This window comes from Anopheles coustani, chromosome 3, assembly GCF_943734705.1.
Source record: "Anopheles coustani chromosome 3, idAnoCousDA_361_x.2, whole genome shotgun sequence".
NCBI lineage: Eukaryota > Metazoa > Arthropoda > Insecta > Diptera > Culicidae > Anopheles > Anopheles coustani.
The window spans coordinates 50,677,976-50,699,782 of NC_071288.1; the positions used below are offsets into that span (position 1 = coordinate 50,677,976).

At 45.5% G+C, this 21,807-nt stretch overlaps 4 protein-coding genes across 5 annotated transcripts; 3 read left to right on the forward strand and 1 right to left on the reverse strand.

The window, feature by feature from the left end:
- Window positions 1-3,728: 3,728 nt before the first annotated feature.
- LOC131272716 (glycerol kinase) lies at window positions 3,729-9,234 on the forward strand. Of its 2 annotated transcripts, XM_058274550.1 has the most exons (11): window positions 3,729-3,852; window positions 4,370-4,714; window positions 4,788-5,046; window positions 5,129-5,673; window positions 5,746-5,913; window positions 6,495-6,586; window positions 7,306-7,419; window positions 7,548-7,639; window positions 7,799-7,895; window positions 8,214-8,359; window positions 8,444-9,234. In XM_058274550.1, exons 2-11 carry the CDS (start codon window positions 4,646-4,648, stop codon window positions 8,530-8,532), a joined length of 1,671 nt encoding a protein of 556 aa, XP_058130533.1. In that variant the 5' UTR covers window positions 3,729-3,852; window positions 4,370-4,645; the 3' UTR covers window positions 8,533-9,234. The 2 variants fall into 2 exon arrangements, with proteins under 2 accessions (XP_058130533.1, XP_058130532.1); XM_058274549.1 differs by having other exon boundaries at window positions 3,768-4,714.
- Window positions 9,235-10,860: 1,626 nt separating this feature from the next.
- On the forward strand, window positions 10,861-21,756 carry LOC131272714 (uncharacterized). The gene is made up of 5 exons (XM_058274547.1): window positions 10,861-10,918; window positions 15,964-16,320; window positions 16,416-16,936; window positions 20,549-21,256; window positions 21,325-21,756. The coding sequence occupies exons 1-5, from the start codon at window positions 10,861-10,863 to the stop codon at window positions 21,754-21,756; spliced, it is 2,076 nt and encodes a 691-aa protein (XP_058130530.1).
- LOC131272717 (nuclear transcription factor Y subunit gamma-like) lies at window positions 13,965-15,333 on the forward strand. Its single transcript, XM_058274551.1, has one exon. It carries the CDS (start codon window positions 14,025-14,027, stop codon window positions 15,132-15,134), a length of 1,110 nt encoding a protein of 369 aa, XP_058130534.1. The 5' UTR covers window positions 13,965-14,024; the 3' UTR covers window positions 15,135-15,333.
- On the reverse strand, window positions 16,282-19,389 carry LOC131272715 (mucin-4-like). Its single transcript, XM_058274548.1, has 2 exons — window positions 17,386-19,389; window positions 16,282-16,945 (listed from the first exon to the last, which is right to left on the reverse strand). Exon 1 carries the CDS (start codon window positions 19,339-19,341, stop codon window positions 17,386-17,388), a length of 1,956 nt encoding a protein of 651 aa, XP_058130531.1. The 5' UTR covers window positions 19,342-19,389; the 3' UTR covers window positions 16,282-16,945.
- Window positions 21,757-21,807: the final 51 nt, after the last annotated feature.

Genomic DNA, 21,807 nt, shown 5'->3' on the forward strand with positions numbered 1-21,807 from the left:
TGATTCGCTACAACAAACATTCAATCATCCAACCATACGCGATCGTTGCTCGATCCCGCCGGCCCCCAGCCGGTCGCCCTCCCCTCCCATTATTAATAATGCCCCTTACTCTTCCTACTAGAAGCTCGTAAGTCTTAGGATTGATGATGAAATGGCGACATTTTTTTTTTATTTTCTACTACCCAAAGTGTCATTACTTTGCTGCGATAACCTTTAGTGAAAAGAGCGTGTGTTTGTTCTGTAAACTCAAACCAACAAAATTAACTGCCATCAAACGGCTCTCGGAAGCTTTGCGGTGCACAATCCCCTCGATTTATTATTTTGTTTGATTTTTTTTGGTTCCATTTGTCCGATGTTGATGCATTTATGTAACAGATAACAGACAGATAATTGGCGACGCTAATCTTGAGAGATAATTAGAAGCCACTCACTGTACTGCGTTCCCGTTTGGTGTACTGAGCGTTCCGTATCGTTACTTGTCGGTGTGGGGTAGGCTTTGCTTTTAGATTTATCGTTTCCATGCAACAGGTGCAGTGGAGAATACTGTTTGTTTTTAAAAGGACGATTCGAACTACGATTTTGTTTTCTTGATTTCCTAAAAGCAATGCCCAGCAACATACTTCAGTCATGGACAGCGGACTGTCCACTTGAATTGTGAACATGCGAAAAAGTGTTTTCCTCGTTTAAATCTTACGTACACTGGTAGTGTTTAGTTCTAAGTGTTTTCAAGCATAATAATATTTAAGGTACGTTTATAGTGGTAATGAATAACCTCAAGGATTTGAAACGTTTAAATCTTCTGTTAGAAAATATGGGCTTATTTCACCATTCAAAATGATGCGTAATGTTTAAGCATGATGGAATTAATCAAATTACTAATGGTTTTCTTCGTTTTAACATATAAGCCCCACACGATGCGTTGCTGGAAAGTGGCGTTTGCTACGACAACAAGTAAAAAGAAAAAAAAAACAATATAAAAGAAAAAAGGAAACACAATCGTCCAGTCCCAGCCCCCTCCCCTGACCGCGCTCCCCGTTCCGCGACGGGCGGATAACGGTAGCAGCTTATTTTGCATCATTAAACCTAAGACTTGGCCTAACGATAATCAAAATAGATATGGTACTGAAACCAAACCGGCCCGGCGCGAGGGCCCAGCAAAGGAAATTCAGATTCAGCAATAGTGTGCAGTAACTACCGGACCGGAACTAGGAGCAAACTAAACTAAACAGAAACCAGTCATTTTGAGTACAAAGAAGCACCTGTATAATTTATCTGTAAAGTAAATACTTAAAGCGTAAAAATGTAAATACAACCGAAATGAAAGTGACAAAAAATAAATAAAAAAAACCAACGATGAGATACCGTTATGGCGCAATCGCCAAATGGAAAGGAAGAAGCTTTTTTTTGTAATTTTACGTGAAGTTTCAGGATTCGTATTTTTGTTTTAATCACCTCTTTCAATCACTCTTTGAATATTGTATTCTATCTTAACTTCCTTAATCTTTTCTTTTATACACATAGTAAAAACCATGTGTAGAATCACGCGTTCTTTTTTTTTTATCAAACTCACATTTATGGAGAAATAATGCGGGTGATCAGACTTATTGGACGGTGTTGGCATTAAATTTAGTTTTTGTGGAACGGAGACTCCAAATAATCGAGGGGCGGCATCAAATGTTTGCTCATTCATTCTTTTTTCCGACCCGCAGTCAAACTCCACTCGCGGTCATTGTACACTCCGCGCGTTAATCTTTCCGTTGTAATCGTACATTCCTGCTTCGTTTCTCGTCCCTTCCGCCAGTGTGCTGTGAACTTTGATTCTGCCGACGTCATTAAACAATTTTCGAACGGCGTTTTGTTGCTAAAAGAAGTTGAAGCTGATTGATTACATGTGTTTTTTATCATTTCGTTCCCGTAAGTGTCGCCAGGTGTGGCGTGCGTTGATGGCGCATTCCTTCCGTAAGCGAAGGTTGCCGGCGTAGGATTAGCGGTGCTTGACGGCCTCTTGATAGGCGCCCCCTCCGGCGCGCGAAGGACGAGGTCGTCGTCAACGCTCGTTTTACCGGCCACTCGCAGTCCAGAACGGTGGTTCATTCGTGTCGGTAAGAGTGTCGTTTTGCGGTACAAACGAATATCATTGAACTTTTGGTCGCATCTGAGTGTCTCCCGGCCAGTGTTACGGTACAGTAGCCGCACGTGGTAGGCTGGCTATTTAATTAGCTTTCTGTATGTAAATATTTAAACACCAGTCCTCCCGTGTGCCTTTGAACAGTGTATGTGCGTACGTGCAGGGCCGTCGGGGCGCACAAGTGTACTTTGTTCGGGTGCTGGTGGTTTGAATTGGTACATCGAGAGTGATAGGCGTGTTCGGAAGTCGTTATCTTATCGGGAAAATTTTCAAATTATGTTCATCCGGCGTGGAGCGTACGACTGATCGTTGCTAATAACAATCGTCTTGAAGGGTGGACCCTGTCCCCTATTGGGGCACTACAACCCAGAATTACGCATGACGTCTCAGATGGGATCATCACGTGGAAATGCAAAATTAATGGGCCATTTAGAATGGAATGGAACTGTTCGTGTATGCGATTGTTGAAATCAACCAAATGGACATAGATCGTTTCACGCTTCATGGACGATACCGTTGGAGGCTCGTCTTTGGATACCTGTGCGGGGGAACGTCTTTTCTATGACGTTTCGTTTCGATTGACCGTACCTTGATTTCCGTTTCCCGATGACGTGTGACGTTTGCGGCACCGGGCAAAGGTAGCACATGCGTGTTGCTGGTTCCGTGACGTCAGACGGTGTTAGCGCCAAATGTGTCTGGCTATATTGTTAAGCGTACCAGGAAAAGAAATATAAATTTGATCAAATCAAATAAAACACTGGGGGATTTAAAAAAAAGTTTTTCGTGATACATGTCTGAAGCATCCGTATTTGAATTGACAATTTCACAACAATTTTTATGCATGCCAGATTGTTGAAAGTGTTTGCTTGAGCAGCTATCAGCCAAATGAGTTATCTTTAAAATTTCCAACATGGATAAAACAAATAATTTAATTCTTACGCAAACAGAACAGTTTTTTGGTTTGCATTACTTATGAACTAAATGTTTGCATCGGAAAGATATGCGTGATACACTAATATGTACGAAGGATGATCTGTTGATTCGAGGTCGGATTATTCCAGTCTCGAACACTTCAGATACTAGACGATTTGCTCCAGGTTTGGGAGTTTGAATTAATCTGAAATATAAGAAAAATGTTTATGCTTAAAATTTACATATACGCGAAAACGAAACAAGTTTATTACTTTTTCGCTCAGGGAAGAACAGCGTCATTAAAAAATGACGATGTGGTCGTGTTAGCAAGCACAACATAGCAAACATGCGTAAATGGGAACATTAAGTTCCATTTGGCCGCAAATGGTCACACCCCCGGAGGCGAGTATTTTTTTATTAACAAACCTTTAATCCAAAGTTTTCACACGCCTTGACAGAAAACCTCGAAGTTAAATAAGGGAAATAATTTAACATTATACATCATAGGAGGACCGTCGGACATATTTCAAACTTTGGTAACCATTCGAATATGCGCCGCTTGTTTTGGTTCGCATGCGGTGTGTGCGCTAGGCGCCACTATGACTTACCCCTCCGGGTGCTGGTGGTGGTGGTGGTAGGTGAGGAATTTCCTAATGCCATTGCTGGGAAACGTCAACGTGATCAAAAGAAAACACCCTGAGCTGGACCACAACAGACAACGGTGGTCCTTTGCCTGTTCCGCGATTCCGCGATTGTCGGCGACCTGGCTGGTCGTTGTCGTTCGCTGCCATTTGGATAAACCCATGCCGTCGGTAAAACCCCCTTCGTGGGACGTGTGGATTCCCGTCGCAGTACGGACGGGCGGCACCCGGCCAACAGCTGCTGCAGTACCGCATGTATCATAATGCAGCGGCGAGTGGACGGGAGGTTGTACGCGTAGTGCTTATCGCGGACGGCACCGTGGTGTGTATGCGTGCAGACAAGTGGCGCTGTTCCGTTGTTGTCGCTGGCGTCATCTAGTCATCTCTTTGGGGGGTGTGTTGCATTCCGACCGCTGACGAGGACGTTCGTACCACGCCGCGAGGAGGTGTCCGCAGTGTTGTCGCGATAATCGCCGTCCCGGTGCGCGTCGTCGGCAGTTACCGGTTTGCAGTTCGACCGTGTTGGTGTCACGTTTTTCGCGTGCGAATCAACTTTTGAGGAGTGTTGATGCTTGCAGACGTAGCAGGGTAGATCGTAGTTCTAAACCATTTGTTGCCTCGTTGTTCGGTATCCGTTTCGATGTACCCGTTCACACACCCGTAACAGGTTTTTACCCTCGTGCCCCAGGTGCAGCCCTCGTGAGTGTACCTTCCGCCGAAAGTTGAGTGAAAATTATGCAACGTGCGTGCTTGTCCCCGACAGCATACATAACACATTCGTGAAACCGCAGGGGAGAAAATAAAAATAATAACCCTGGCGAGAGGCCAGTTTGTGTGACGGACGAAACAGCGGACTGCCGGGTAAAAGGCCGAAAACAACGTTCAACATACACGACGTTTGTTATTCTCTTCTACGTACTCCTTGACTACGTCAAAGCACCCGGATCGAAGGTTACACGACGACATGGCCTCCTTGGAGCGAAGCAAGCTGATCGGAGTAATCGACGAAGGCACCAACAGTGCCCGGTTCGCTGTAAGATCTTCGCTTCTGGATTCGCACGTGTTTGTGTTTGCGTTATTTACCTTTTGTTTTTTATCGATTCCAGATATTCAAACTACCGGAATTCGAAGAGATTGCATCGCACCAGGTACGCATCACACAGATAGTGCCGAGAGATGGTTGGACCGAACAGAACCCGGTAGAGGTGCTGGAGGCTGTGCGGCTTTGTGCGATCGAGGCCTGCCACCAGGTGGAGAAGCTTGGGTACCTCGTGAAGGACATCGCAGCGATCGGTATTACGAATCAACGTGAAACGACCGTTGTGTGGGACAAGAATACCGGTGAACCGTTGTACAACGCGATCGGTAAGGCCAAAGAAAGATAGCAGAAGTAAAAAGCGGTTCCTACGGAATCTGATCTTTTTTGGTTTTATTCATATACTTTTAGTATGGAACGACATACGCACGGCGAAAACAGTGGATAAAGTGTTGGCACGCTTACCGGACCAGAACCATAACCACTTTCGGGCACTGTCGGGACTCCCGGTATCGCCCTACTTTTCGGCCCTCAAGCTAAACTGGCTGAAGGAGAATGTGGTGGCGGTACGGAAAGCATGCCGCGAGAAACGGTGCTACGCGGGCACGATCGACACGTGGCTCGTATGGAATCTGACCGGTGGCCCAAGTGGTGGAGCATTTGTGACGGACGTTTCGAACGCATCCCGCACGCTACTGATGAACATCGAAACCCTACACTGGGATCCGCTGCTGACGAAAACGTTCTCGGTGCATCCGGATATGCTGCCCGAGATTCGCAGTTCCTCGGAGATCTACGGACTGGTGAAGGATAATAGTGTACTCGATGGGATACCGATTAGCGCCATTCTCGGTAACCAACAGGCAAGCTTGGTTGGCCAACGTTGCCTTAAGGAGGGGCAGGCAAAGAATACCTACCGGAAAGGATGCTTCCTGCTATACAACACCGGAACCAGGGTAAGAAAGTGTGAAACATTCACATCAAACAATAAAGGAAGAAAACTTATTATTCAATTCATTCTCTTTCAGTGCGTTCAATCGACTCATGGGTTGGTGACCACGGTGGCCTACCAGATGGGACGGAATGAACCACCGGTGTACGCTTTAGAAGGCTCGGTTGCGGTCGCCGGTGTAGCCTTGAATTGGTTGCGTGACAATCTCGGGATGATACAGGATATTGCGGACGATTCGGAAAAGGTAAACATTCTGGCGGAACGCTTTGAAACATTATGTCTAGACGGTCATAATTTGGACCGTTCATTTGCGTCTTAGCTGTTAAATTTATGCCTTTATGAATCATTTTGTTTCGACATCATTACCTTGATACTCATCTTGAATTTTTATTGAAGGCGGCAAAGATTAAAGCAGACACATCCCAACGAGATGCTGTTCTCAAAGTGTTAACTATGGGATTGTGGGCGTTTTTTAAATCGTTTGTGAACAAATATTTTCTTCATTACGAGGAATTGCAAAAGATATTTAGTTTATTGTATTGCAGTCTGGTAATTTTAGTTTACAAAACTTTAGAATGTCCGTACCATGGATACTTGTTAAGTTAAATGAGTTAGACATTTAATTACGAATAATAAATTAATTTTAATAATTACCGAAATTAATAAGACACGAATGAACAATTCTTCGTAGTTTCGTTATCCAAAAATAGATAGGTGCTTTATTTTTTAATCTTTGTGATTCTTCTATTTTTTAGTCTTCCTGCAAATCATGCAATTGTACATAACTTACTTTATTTATTTTTTTTTGTACATCTTTATGCTCAGATCGCTGGAAGCGTGTCGTCAACGGGCGATGTGTACTTCGTGCCTGCATTCACCGGTTTATATGCTCCGTACTGGCGAAAGGATGCTCGCGGGTAAGTTGAAGGGATGACTTTTGCCAACCTTACGACGTTCTGAACTGAGCTCGAATGCTTTAAAGCAGTGATGTTGTAAGACACGTCGATAGCCAAAGGCAGTACGGTACACTGTTATCATGTTATTAAATTGTAAACGACACGAAGGAAAGACGAACACCTTTTTGTTCCGTTTGGCGTTCATCAAGTGCCAATCGTATCAATGTCACCCTCATAGCTTGGGGTCATAAATGCGCGCGCGCCCCCCATTAAGATAGTGGAAGTGATTATTGCAAATCCTCCGGGACAAATACGTTAGAGGTGAATGGTGTTGTTAAAATTATTTCCCGCACATTGATCAAGGGAAGAGGGGGTCTGACGTGTGAAACGGAATTGTTCGTTTATTATCGGCTGGCGTCTTTGGCGCCTGATCTGATCACGAGTACGAGTAGAGCGCAGGAAGCACGTTCGATTGACGGATTGTGTCGTGAACACGTCGTTGCGTTGACGTCCAAGCACTTCGCTATACCGATCGTTGCTATGATCAACTATTTTTATTTTGTCACAAACTACTTAGTCTAGTCGATGGTGTGGGTTAAGGCTAGGGTTGCGCGTGTACTGCAGATCGGGTTTGGTCACGTTTAGCTTCCGCAAGTGCGAAGTCTATTCGATGTAGGGTATTTCCCGATGATTTCATGACAGTTTCGGATTTTATCGCTTTTATTCCTCCGTTTCCACAGCATTATTTGTGGTTTGACCAGTTTCACCAGCAAGCACCACATCGTTCGAGCAGCTTTGGAAGCGGTATGCTTTCAAACGCGGGACATCCTCGAGGCTATGAAAAAAGACTGCGGGTAAGTTCGTGGCCGAAGCCAGGGGAGGGGGGGAGGAGTTCCTTGACCGATTCCGAACGATCGTTTGTACCTGGGCGAGGTGAAAGGAAAGTCGCACTGAATGTGATCCGATACTATTTTTCAACCAGCATAAACCTCAACAAACTGCACGCCGACGGCATTATGTCGAACAACAGCCTACTGATGCAGCTGCAGGCGGATCTTGGGGGCATTCCTGTGTGTAAGTAGCCGTTGCTAGTAGCAACGTGGCCGTTATGTATGTATTATCCTCCCACCCTGCGCAATTTAAGCTTGCATTATGTGACGTCGCTCTACTTGACACCTTGGCATGATAGGGTATTTGTCTGATACTAATAATCATTTCGTCTTTTGCCGTCAGTGAAAACGGAGGTGCACGATCCGGCCGCACTCGGTACGGCGATGGCCGCTGCTCAGGCACACGGTGTGGATTTGTACAAACTGGAAGCGGAAACTCGGTAAGCCTAGTGGGTGTGTTACGCAGTTGCGGTTAGTTTTTGACTCTTTGTTCTGTTAATAATGAAGAGGTTTATCTGGGTTTACCATTTATCAACTATGCACTCATAAAAAGATGTTCTTGAATTATGCATGACCTATGATTGTGAGTGTGTGAATGTGTTCGCGTGAGTTGGCGTGTGAATCGATTGGGGAAAGCCCGAAAGTAGCGTCCAGGTGATCATCGTTCGTTCATATTTCATGTGGTATCGAAATTAAGTCAGATAAGTCAACACAGCTGGGACATATGAGATAAAGTGTCATCTGCGCTATTTTCACAGCGGCTACGCAGGGGTTCCATCGCACCATGAAACATTCCTTCCCACGACCACCGAAGAGGAGCGGAACGCGCGGTACACTAAGTGGAAAATGGCCGTCCAGCGTAGTCTCGGGTGGGCTGTGACGAAGAAGAGTGATGCCATGACGGGTATGGGCTCAATATTGTTCATTCTCTCGGAGGAAAGGTAAATAAAAATCCTAAAATCATGCTAATGAAATTATCAATTTCCAGATGAACGGTACAGCTTGCTAGCATCGATACCGGCCGGATTGTTCCTTGCTTCCTCGTTCCTGATGCTTGTTCACTCCCAGCGGCGGTGATTCAGTCAAAACCGACAAGGACACGTACTGGTTGTATCGCTACTAGTCCCAGCAATCAGCGCCAAGCTATTGGTTTCGGTTTCCCTAGGCTTAGCTCGACTACGACTGGACGAACTGCATATGTATGACATACATATGACTGCGCGGTGCAAATCACATGTTAACCAACCTTGCCACACAACGTGCCGAAAGTTAGTATGGAACGCTAAAAGTAAGGATGTGCTTAATCGTTTGTGACAAAGGCGAACGAAGGTACTTAGGGCCAATTAAAAACTTAACCGTTTGGTACTTACGATGTAGTTAATAGGCGTTGGCACTCGATACGGTGCAATAGGTGCAAAGTGACCGACAAAGGCTCAATAACAAATTATTCCAAGCTATCGTGCTTAATAGTAATAGTCGAAAGGAAGTGAAAGTGTTCGCCAGAGATTCCAATCGATTCCACAATCATGGTGCTTGTTTTTCGTTATAGAATTCGATAAAAGAAGGTTGTTTTTATTCGTTATTTATGGGTTGTTTGCATCAGGAGTAGAGTAGCTCATATAGACTTTTCCAACGAACGTTACTGGACGCCAACGTGTAAGACATATTATGTAAGAACTGCGTTACATTCGATAAAAACTATATTTGCATATGCCACCGCATATGCACATTGATAGACAAAAATATAATTGAAGCCAGACTAATATATCTTGTTATTTTTACGCCGAACTTTACCACATGAATCGTAAGGATGATCTCGATGGTGGTCTAGGCTAATTGATAGAACTTTTTTAATCTTCTTCTTCTTCTTCTTCTTGGCGTAACGACCTTTTGGTCATGCCTGCCCGTTAAGGGCTTACGAGACTTGTTTCCCTGTTGTACGTGGATAGTCAGTCCTCTCGTACAGGGGAGGGTCCGGTCTCGGTTGGGATTCGAACCCACGCCGTCGAGGTGGTGAGCCCCAGCGCTCTTGGGCCGATTTTCTAACTGGCGCTACCGCTCGGCTGTCGCGGTCCCCCGCGACTTTTTAACTTTTTTTAACTTTTTTAATAAGAATTGCATAAACAATTCTGTAAAATGTGTTGCATACAACTTTTGAAACCAGTCATGTACTAAATATTTATTGAGTACCTGTAAGGTTTGTCAACAAAAGGATTCCATGCGTGCACCGAACATTTAGACGTGGCCCCTTTGGTCGCTCTCACAACGAAACCAACCGATTTTCGTCGAATAAATCCCGAGCCGAGGAAAGAGAACGATCGAAATGTCTGGCTTCGCTCGATGGCTAAAATGAAGAGAAGGACACACGCACGTTCGGTTGCTAGGTAGCGATGGAGGCGCATGGTTTTGCTACAGGCCAACGTTACCAAACGGTGTTCGCTCTCACTGCTCGGAACTGTTGTTGCTTCTGGGCATGTTTATATCGCGCGCGCGTATTTGTGCTATCCAGCAGCATCACATGGTTGAGAGCATCCGGATTCCCCGGTTCGAAAATGCCCCAAAACAACTGACAAACACACACACAGGCACGCACGCGTGTCCCTGTATCAAATGGGGCGATTGTGTGACCGGAAGTGTGTTTCTCGGTCAGCCTTCGGTCCTTCCACTGTAGTCCGACTCTGCCCGAAACAGTTGGCCACAAAACTGGCACCAAAGCAGTCGCGTTCGGGGTCGGGTCGAATGTTCGAAGCCGATTGCTGGCGCAGACATCCTTTCCTCGAGGGTTGTGAGACTGTTGTGAGACCGAAGGGTGCGCTAGGAAGCACGGAAAGAAAACCCTTTTGAGCACGATGAAAGGAAAGCTCGGCTCCACCGTTTGGCGTGTTGATGCCCGGGATGAGTGCGCGTAAAGCATTCCGGATTGGCTTGAACACTTTGTATGTGATAATTATTGCTTGGTGACGATGGTGGATGTGTGTTTCGTGACCGAATAAAAAAATCGATAAGGTCCTTCGCTGCGGGCCAATAAATTTTACCCACCAACAGTGGTGGATAAAAAGGGCTAAATAAAAGTGGTTCCTTCGCTCATGGCAAGCACTTCGACCGACAAGTGACCAACAACAAAATCATCGCCAACAACAGGCCCTCCAACCCGGGGCTCCGTTTGTTGATTCGTCTTCCATTGACTCAGTGTGCTACGCTTCGGATGTGTTAATCACGGTGAAAGTGATTTTTTAGTTTCCTCTACCGCGCCCTCCCTTAAATAGCGCCTGAGCGATTGTGATATGAATGGTGAAGCTCATTGGATCGTCCGACGATAACGACGACGGCGGTACTAAGGAGCCCAGCATTTTTCGCTCAGTCTGCTTTCTCAACCCTCCAGCCCGACGACCGTACGACGTCATCATGAGTTCGAGAATTGTTTTTCTCCTGTTGGTGTCGCTGCAATTTTCCGGCCGCCTACGTGAGTTGCTTTACTTAGTTGTAGCAATCTGTAGCCAAACCGCCGAAGTCCGTAGCGGTAGACGGAAAAACAGGCCGCGGGCAGAAAGCTAACGCCGTAATGGGGGAGGATGGTGTGCGACTGGATTCAATTTGCATGCATAAGTAACGAGTGGCTTACCCGGGCAGGACAACGCCAGCAACAACATCGACGGCGTCGGCCTACTTCTCTTGTTGCTTCGGTTGCTCGTTTTTTCTCTGGCGGTGGGGAAGCTTTTTGTCATCACACTCGCATTTTCCGCTGTCATCGTGGGCCCTCCCAGCGCTTTTTTGGTTGGTGATGGTTGGCGAAGGGTCATAAAACTGAAGTATCGCTTCCTCTACTTCCTTCCAAAAATCCAGCAGCGGTTTTTCGCGACGGCGAAAAATCAATTCGCCCTAGCGTAAATACATAAACATACGGAATTAGAATTTACATGTCAAATCAATCGTAATGTTTCGTTTCGGTAAATGTTTGATCAATTTTTGCCCGAATTGGTTTCATTATAATATTTTTTTTACCCTTCTCGCGGATAACCATTGGTTTCAACCTGTCGGCTAGCAAATCATATCCAACCAGAACTAAAACTTACCCTAAATGAAATCCGTTTAGCCGCTAAGCTGCATGGAGCTGGTTTTGGGGAAATCTTGCTTTTGTCTATCTCCAGTGGTTTTCTTGTTGCTTTTCTCAAAAAAAAAGAAAAGGGGAACAAAGCAGCACTTACCTGCAACGGCAGTTACATTGAGCATTGCAGTGGGGTGAACACCTCCAACCAATGTATCCTTCAAGCAGAAACAAGCGGCACGTGAGGAGTGGCGCACTTTCTGAATGAGTGCGGACAAGTACCGCTGATGGAGCGCCCTCCAAATGTGTATCGCCATTTCCTCCTGGTGCGTTAGACGTAGAACAAGCAAAAAGGATGTGCAGTTGGGCGAACGCCTCCACTACTTCTCAGTTGAGTATGGTTCTCACTTAACGCTGCTCCTTTGAACAACGCCGGTAGCGTACGGAAACCGAGCTCGGTAGGCGGTTTATTGCTCGGCAACACAGTATTATGATCGCCTTCTTGAATGTCCTTTTCACCAAACCCCATGCAAAAAAGAGGTTTATAGATCCAGCTCCTGCGGCAGTCGAGAATGTAGAACACAATTGCCGCGAACAAGAACAACTGATCTGACATTGAGAGATTTATCGTGGTTTCTTTTTTCCTCGTTGTTGTAGCGTTTTTATTTTCTTGCATTCACTACTGCAAAACCGTGCCCTATTTTTGGAATGCACTCAACCAAATTCCTTTTATGCTTTACGACCGGAATGGTTCGAAGATTTTTTTTTTTGCTGAGATACGTAGTGCATCTGCCCTTTTTTGATTTGGAAAATGGAACCGAACGCCCACACGGAGGGTGTATGCAATCTGTGTCACTGACTTGCATTTTCAATCATGCTTTTATTTTGTGCATTGGAACGAGATTCCCAAGAGGATGAGGCTTCCGAAAAGACGAAGTGACAAAGCAAAAGTGTACTTTCAAGTCAATTTATACTTAAAAATACATTCTGAGTCTCTTCATTGGGACATATGGCCTTAGTTGCCGGTCCTTAACCCTTAGAGGTCCACATCACCAGGTAAGCTGGCGATGGCCCAGGAAGCTGGATTCAACAGCCGTACTGGTGTAAATCCTCGCAGACTTAGAAGAAGAAGAAGAGTCTCTTCATTGGATCCACATTTATTTTGAATGTTTGTTAATGTTGTGGTGTTTTCATTCGACACATGTTTTGTGAGACATGGCCAAGAGTGAAACACGATATAGATCAGCTACATTTTTTATAAAATGCCAAAATGCATTCAGAATTAATGCGCTCAGACGAATAAATTGGAATAGTTTTACTGAACTTTTTTTGAACATACTTTTTAACACATTCAGCTAGTTGCAATAATTGTAATTGGACTTGTGGGATAAGAGTATACGCTAGAACTAAAGCATAAGTGTTTCTTGTCGTGATCCATGTGTAAAAAGCAAATATTAAAGATCCAGTGGTTAACAAGTCACGGTATGAAATGTAAGCCTGTTAGTAACCATTATCCAAAGGAGATTGGTGCGTACTGAGGCTCAGCTTCGTCAGGCTGCTAATTACGAGTCTCAAGAAAAGAGTTTTCATTGCAACTATGCCTTTTCAACGATAGAAATTTTTCAAATTGTGGTTTCTTGAAGTTCTTTCGTTTGTCTTTGTGTGGTCCTAGAATTCGAACATGTGCCAGGTTTATTTATGACATCCGTTGGTCCTAGCTGCTATTGGTTTCTCTGTTTTGCATCTCAGATTTAAGGTGATTTTACGATTGTTCCTTTAACTCATATTGCATGTGAAGACACACATCTGGAAACGCATATGCATTGGAAAGCGCATGTTGTTCAACGGTTGTTCTGTGTTATGCTTTGGGTGCTACTTCGTTCACCAGTCAACCCTTATCACATAATTTTATGACCTTAGAAGGACATATTGTTTTTCAAGGCCTTTTCCCTCTGAAGTTCAAGCGAGTTTTATGACCAATTCTGTGAACAACATATCCCATTTCTAGACGTAACTTCAAAGGATTTGGTTCTATTATTTTTCCTGCAGTTGGATTTGAAACTGCGGTACGGCAGCGTGCATTTGTAGTATTTTAGCGAGGCTCTATCACAAATATACTTCTATGCAGAATGTTGTGGTTTTTTTGGAGACAGCCAATTTAGTGCCGTACTGTCGTGGCTAAGCTGCAATTCAATTCATCTCGAACAGTTACAACACAAGAATCAAACCAAAGTCGTGTTTTTTATTCGAGTTCAAAAATTTGTGGGCTCGTGCCAAGATGATTATTATATAGGTATACATTATATGCATCTTGGTTAACCGCCATACGTCATTTGCTCAGTTGTTTGTTTGCAGTGTAAATAAACAACTCCTGTTGGAATGTTGCAGAATCGAAGTAGCGAATCGTGGAGAAGATATTGTTTATTGTTGTTGCAGTTTCCGGTAATATCGGGAGTTATTTAAGCAAGAAGTTTATGTTGTTACACTTTTCAATTGCTTAAATGTTGAAACCTTGTGAGCCTTAATGGATTGGCTAATAAAAAAGTTGGCGGAAGACAACACAAATTTGAACGTACCAAATTTCGCACTGGCTAAGAGGCGGGATACACAGAATGCAATGGAGAAAAAATCCGACACGGTAGTACCGAAAGATGTAACGAATGACACGGCTAACCGCTCGGGAAAGAAAAAACTATATGAGTCGGAGCTAAACATCCAGTCATTTTGGCCTGGCGTGATGAGTCGCATGCAGGAGATCACACACATCGACACCAGCAACCAGTCACTGCCGTTGGCGCGCATAAAAAAAATCATGAAACTGGACGAAGAGGTGAAGATGATCGGTGCCGAAGCGCCACTGATTTTCGCCCAGGCAATCGAAATGTTCGTCCAGGAGTTAACGATGCGGGCCTTTCTAGTAACCGAGAGCAACAAGCGGCGCACTCTGCTGCGGAGCGACGTCGCTATGGCCATCGCGACGTGCGAGGAGTACGATTTTCTTATCGACATCGTGCCACGAGAGGAAAAGAGGAAGTCCGAAACGAAATCGGTCGCCGCTGAGGACGAAAGTGAAGTACGGTACTATTCACAGATTGCCAAAGCCGAATGCCAAATGCCACCCCATACTACGCATTTAAAGTCGGAGCCGTGCATACCGGACCCAAAAGGTGCCATCATTCTGCAGGTCAGCACTATGCCAACCGATGTAAAGCTCGAAAGTAACGAACCTCAAGCAAACTCAGCGCAAACAACACAAAAAATAATCTTTCCGAATTCGACGGGCATCGGGATGAGTGCGGTCCCCGGCGGCACTCCACCAGGCTACCAGACATCTACGATCGGCCAACTGGCATCGACCAATCAACCAGTGCAGCACGTGATCCAGCATGTCCTCACACCTTCTGGTGAGATCGCACAGATTTCGATTCCTCAAAATCAAATGAACTTCTTTCGGGCGACAACGGGAGGAACGACGGCGGCAGCAGGCGCTGGTGCGACACAACCGTTCTTCATTCAGGCAGCTCCCACAATCCTCACGTCGGCCGGGATGTTTCTCAGCGCCAACCAGCTTCAGCAGATACAGCAGCAGCAACAACAACAACAACAACAACAATCACAGCAGCAACAACCATAAACAGTGAAGCAGTAGCAAAACGCTCCTTAGTCCCCGGGGGAGCGTCCTGAGTCCCCTTCTTTTGACACTTTTCATCGCCGACGCCACTAGGGTTCTACCATCGAGTGGATGCCTGCTGTATGTGGATGATGTCAAGCTTTACCTTCCTGTATCCTCGTCTAATGATCTCCTCTCCCTTCAACGTTTTGCTGATGCGTTTTCCTCCTGGTGTATCGACAACGGCCTCGGTTCGTGATCGGTTCGATTACAATATGTCCCTCGTCAGTTTCCGCTCCCACCTTGCGTCCCGTACGTCCTTCTTCGTTCCTCTCCCCTCTACGTTATCCTTACCTAGTTTCTTACCCAATTGTATAGCCCTCGGGACAAACAATGTTATACCGATAACATATAAATGTAAATGGCAAAACTCAAGCTCTTCTCAAGAAAGAAGAAGGATTGATACATGTAGGGACATTTTAGCTCCTTCAGGTTATACTGTTATATCCCCATGTATAAAATAGCTTAAGGAAGAGATAAGCAAAGAAAAACGATTGGTGTTTAGGTTTAAAGAAAACGAGTGTATGCTTCCAATAAAATTTTAATTAAAGAAATATTTTCATTCGTTTCCACTCTGACCTCGAAATCAATATACAAATGTTTTTTTTGTAAAGTAAATAAATAATTGCCTTTTATTAGCAGATCCTTTTTCTAGCTTCTATTAAATAGTTTGTACCAACGATTTTGTTATCTACTGTACAAAGTTTCGTTTGACTAACATTTACATTAAACCTAAAGAGTATGGTTTTTGTCCTTCCCATTCTTATCATGAAACAAATGAACTCGCCAGCAGAATGTGAAGGTACTATTCGAGCCAAATTCGCGAACTACGAGACAAAGTTCATCAACGATTTCATTAACTACACTCGTCCGGCCGGAGATATCATGGAACCGATCTACTACGATTACGATTCCGGCAGTAAGCCGGGCCCGAACGGGTACGGACAGAACTACGAGACAGGCATGACGCTCGGTGGGTTGCCGATACCAGAAGAGGGCGCCCACGGCCGAGCGCAACCGGTGGGCGGTGAAGTGGCGACACGACCACCGGACATCTTTCCGGATCCGGACAAGATCTACGCTTCCTTCATCAACAAGAGTACCATGAAGCGTAACCGGTACCCGGGCGAGGAAAATGTGATAAAAGTTTGTAAGTTTTCTCAACCCAAATGGTGGGTTACTGGCAGTTTATCGTGTGTGTGTTTTTTACATTCTGGACAATAATTTCTTACTCCCTTCGAACAGATTCCTCGAAATCGTTGCGCAAACCTCCCCAGGCACACACCACCGCGGCCGAGGACGAGAGCTCGTTCGACAATCTGAACAACGACATGAAGGGGCACGACTTTATCGACAATATTATGTACATCTACTACGGCACTAATGGGAACCTGCGCAAGGATCTGGGCGGCAACGTGATTGTGATCGGTGCCGTCTTTGCGCTGGCCCCGCAAATACTGACTACGATGATACTGTTCCTGAAGAACCGACGCCTGCGGCACTTTAATGCGTTCTATCCGATCTGTCTGAATCTGCTGCTGACGCTGATTGCCGCCAATTTGTCGTTCATTTTGGGTGTCCAGGCCACCCGGAACGTGATCAAATGCGAGCTGATCGCGCTATTGCTGCACTATCTGCACCTGAGCACCAGCATCTGGTGTTTGATCTACATCTACGTGATCTACGATCTGATCGCGAACGAGTGCGCCCCGAAGCTGAAGTATCACTACCTGATGGGATACGGTGTTCCGGCGGTGTACGTGCTGGTAAGTAACCTGTCAGTTGAGAATCACATAAAAAACTATTAGATATACTATACTGGATACTATTTTTACAATTTGTTGAACCAAATGTGTATAAGAGATTTTCTATTTCTGTTTTTGACTTAGGTATGACAAAAGTTCGTGCATATTGATTACGATTAATCCTGGTCGTATAGTAGTATATTTCTTTTCATTAACGGGGGGCCTAGCAAATGTCAAAGAAAAAAGGTTTTATGATGATAAATGTCCTACTGACTAGATTGCTAAAATATTACGAGATTGTATCACATGTTGTGTACATAATAGATTCAATTCAAGTTCATATTCTATGTATGAAATATTCGAAGACCAATATTAGGGATAATGCTTTTTTTCTGTTTTCCCTAAATTTTGTTTGCTTGTGTTGCTACTTTTCGTGATTCAATTTAAAGCTAGTTGACAAAATCGCATACCTACGAAGCGGAGCTTGGTTCTTGTTCGAACAGTTCCATCAGCGGCGTTGAAGAGATCACAAACATCAGATCGCCACTTACGATCTCCATCTTGTCGGGATCTTTGCCCGTGCATGCGGTGATGACTGAAGATCCTGGGTCCGGGCGCTCTTGGATGACGGGATCTTCCGCTGGGAGCGTCTCGTTCGGTGGTTGCATTGCATTGCCCTCATCCGGTCGGTAGTAGCAGACGGCGGCGCTGGTTGGGCTCTGTTGTGTCTTTGGAGTATCGAGCGCACCGGGCGTTATCGGATAGCCGGGAGTATTAATGTCATTCGTCTCCGATAGGGAGGCAACTACACTGCTACGCCCAGCCGATGGTTGATCGCGCAAAGGGACAGCACTAAAGGCCGATGCGTCCAGTTTGCTCACCGACAGAAACGGATCGGTGAGGAAACGCGGTGTCATCGGGTAGTCGTTCAGTGGGTCAAATTTGAACGGAGTCTCGGGTGGTTCCGTGTGCAGAGCGCTAATTTCGCCAGCCATCAAACTGGAGGTGCTTTCGTAGCGTCTCATGGTCGCTTGCTGCGGCACAAGTATATTTGGAAGGTTGTCTTTGGTGGGTAGCTTTGAAATTTTAGTAGTAATTTGATTTACACTAAGATTGCCATCACCTTCTACCATTCTCATCGACGAGGAGCGTGTCACCATCCGGGGTAAAGTAGCATTTGTATGTTTAGTATGCACTACATCCCGTGTTGTAGTTTTTTCTCTAAGATGCGTTGATTTCCTAACACTACTCTGCTTCGGTTTCGAAGGAGAAGGGATTGGTTGGCTACTGGGCAGACAAACGCCTGTCCGCAAATTTGTACCACTGTGAGTTCTTTCGATGAGACGTGATTTTTTTTCTGCCGTGGAAATCACACGATGCTGTTTTGGGTCGAATGTTTTTTCTCTCATCGAGTTTCCGTTGTTAGTTACTTTCGGAGCTTCCGACGTGGGAGCTGAAAGAAGCCGTACGTCCAGTGGTTTTTCTGAGGAACTACTTTTCACCTCGTCAAGGCCAACTAGCTGTGTTTGGATTTCGTTGGAGGTGAAAACCGTTTTCCCAGACGATGAAGAAGCCGTTTGCGAAACGACCAAACCAGGGTTTACGTTTATCTGGCCGTGTAACCTGTCTTCCACTTGACGCAAATGTGGTATTGGGTTCATGTTTTGTACCCGCTGCGAGTTCCCCACATGTGTAGTTTGTCCGGGTGGTACCATCGTCGCGTTGGTACTAGTTGCAGGCATTGCAAAGGTTGCTGCGATCTGTACATCGGGCTCATTACTATCGCCACCGTAACTGGGTGTGCCTTGCTTTGCAAACAGCTGGCGTGAAGTAGAGCCTGCCTCCACGTTGCGTTCTTCTGTATTACCGCCAGGGTTCGGTTTAGTATTGGATCGTTTCAAGGCCGGGGTGCCAAAGTCAAGGATGCGTATATGAGATCGCTTGCGACTGGACGAAGATCGCGTCCCACCGGAGGCGGTGTCCTTTACAATCGGGTTCCCTGGTGGAGTGTCGTTTGGTGGCCCGGATCGAAAGCCACCCTTAGCCATGGAACCCAAAATGCGAGCTGCCACAATCTCTTTGATCCCAGTTTGCTGCGCGACATCGCTCGCTGGTCGTGATTGTTGGCAGGTAGAAGAAGCCGGTTGCTCCATGGGACCAGCAGTGTTAATGGAAGATGAAGCCACCGGAGACAAGTTGCTCGTTTCAGCTAACGCTGGTTGGATGGTCATTGGTAAAACCGTTTCTGACACTGGCCCGGGATCTTTGGTTTCTATTGGTCGGTTATGGGTTTTTTCACTCGAACAACTGCTTTCTGGGATGGTTTCTTGTTGCAGTAGGTACGCCAGAGCGGTATCATTTTCTTTGTCACGCTCCAACATCAGAAGCTCTATTAGTTCGTCCCGGCTAAGATTGATTGTCGGCATTGACAGACTCTCATTGCCAGGCGCCGTTTGTTCGACGATTTCAACAGGGGCAACATCCTGCTGTACCTCATTAGCTTTCCCTGCCAAAGGAGACGTGGGAAACGGTTGGGCAGCAGGTGGCAGCAGGCAGGTTTTCATTACGCCCGTCTTCACTACCTGACTAGTGTACGAGACATTGACCGATGGTTTGCTGATTGCCTGCGTGCTAAAATTGGTGATGTTCTGCAAGCACGGTGTATCGCGTGACTTATTTAGGCTCAATATCATGTCCACCTTTTCAAGCTCGGGCAGTGTGTCAGGAAAGGACACTTTGTCCTCGAACTGGCCAATCAGTGTCAGTACTAAAATGAGAGAAAGCACAAATGGTTATTATTGCTTGTTCGAAGTGGATAACAAAAAGCTACGGTACGTACACTGCATGTACATCCGGTTGTACTCGCTGAAAATCTGGACCAGCGGTCGGTAAAACGGGCTGACGGGAAATTCTCCGAATTCCAGCAATCGTGCTTCCTCCTGAAGATAAGCGCTTTTGCGGCAAAACTCCTCGGCAAGCGATTTGAGATCCTGGTTGTATAAATAGGCTGCCAAAGAATGATACACAGAAATCAATTAGTTTCCTTTGCACTGTCCCGCGCACCATGCGGCGTGTCTTCATCGCGTTTGCCTACCCAAAACCAAGCGGGCTGTATGGGTGTTTTGTAGCAGCTCCATTTCATCCTTAACTTTGCTCGTAACACATAAAAATGGTAACACATTAACACATGCACTTTAAACGCCACCGTTTCAAGTAAAACTACTGCCTTTATGTCTATGCTCTCCAGAGGACAAAGTTTTAACACTTTTTCGGAACAAAAATAAGCTATCAAATATATAAACAATCTAAGCGTCCTCACACGCTGAGGTTACTACAACGAAGCAGTACACACCCCACAAGGTTAGTTGAAGTAAACCAAGGTTCCTAAAACAAAGCAATGCAATTTGAGAACGGAGTTTCTTTCACGCACAATTAGCATTTGTTTTGATTCAATGTAAACAAGTTTAAAAATAACGGCTTTTTGAAAATAATTGAAAGAACTACAGAATAAAATTTAAAAATTGCTGAAAGTTTTAATTTGTGTTGCCAAAAGTGACCAGATTTAACTGGTTTTTATTCATATGGTACATAAATGCTGTTTTTTATTTTTCTCACATTATTTTACCAAAACAGTTCTCCTACGCCTCATCAATTGATCGGTTTGAGGTGCATCGCTACTGCTGGATGTCCATTCAAAAGGGTATGATTGTGAGCTTTATGATACCTATTTCGTTCCTCATCATACTAACCACCGTGCTGGGAACGCTCAGCTTGAAAAGGATTTCGACCAAACAGACGGAGCTGCTGTGTGAGAGCATCGAAAGCATAATCGAGACGACGTCCAAGTGTAATGACATCATCTATCCCCGGCTGCCATCCTTGGCCGGCATGAATATGGCTATGGTATGCCGCAGCAATAGCTATCCGCAGCTGGAACAGGTAAAGGATCGGAATTCTTGCTGTCAGGAGTATGCGGAGTGCGCCAACCGACACTCGATCGTAACACTGCCTCAGCAAACTACGATCGGTGTAGCAGCTGGAGGATGTGCCTCGGGAGTAATGGCAACGACCACCGCCAACCAGTACGCTATGAACGCCATGAAGCGGTCCTTCGATTGTTACGACACACGGATTGACCTAGGCCAGTTGTCTTTGGCCGAGCTGACCACACCGAGCATGGCATCGGATGTACAGGATTTCACGGAGTTCAAAAAAGCGATCAAGTTCGGGCTGTTTTTCCAGCCGATCTTCTCCATCTGCTGGTTCCTCGAGGTTATTGCTCTGGAGAATGTCCACTCGTGCGTGATGCCGGTTATATTTGCAATCACCTTTAACATACTGGTGAATAGTCTATATCGTGTACGAAAGAGCCGTATTATTGCTTACTTTCCAATTTTCTTCTTCAACAGAATTGGTGCATGTTGGTTCGTTCATCGAACGTTTGTCCGTACGTCAGCTCTACGATTGAGAAAACGTTCGAAAGCCAGCCTGGTTCGTGCGGCGATTCAGTAAACGGCCCCACCGGAACGGCTGGAGAACATGACGCTACCCAGGCAAGCATCTGCACCGATACTATCCCTCTACTGTGTGCTTCCAATGGGTCTGCAATGAACACAAATTCAACCGCTTGCCCTTCGGTGAAAGGGTCCGGCGCGACTATTGCCACCGTGCCGCGCAAATTTTCCACCGCTTCCGAGCACGACCAACAGCAGCCACTGTTCTACAGCAACTTTATCGGTGGCAACAATGTGCCCATCTCTTGGGAATCAAGCATCGATCTCGGGGCGTATCATCTGCACGAAACGAAAAATGTGGACTGCATCAGTACGATCAGCAACTAAGGTACATCGTAGCGGTACGTACAAAAAGCGCTTACCCGAAGTGGGGAAAGA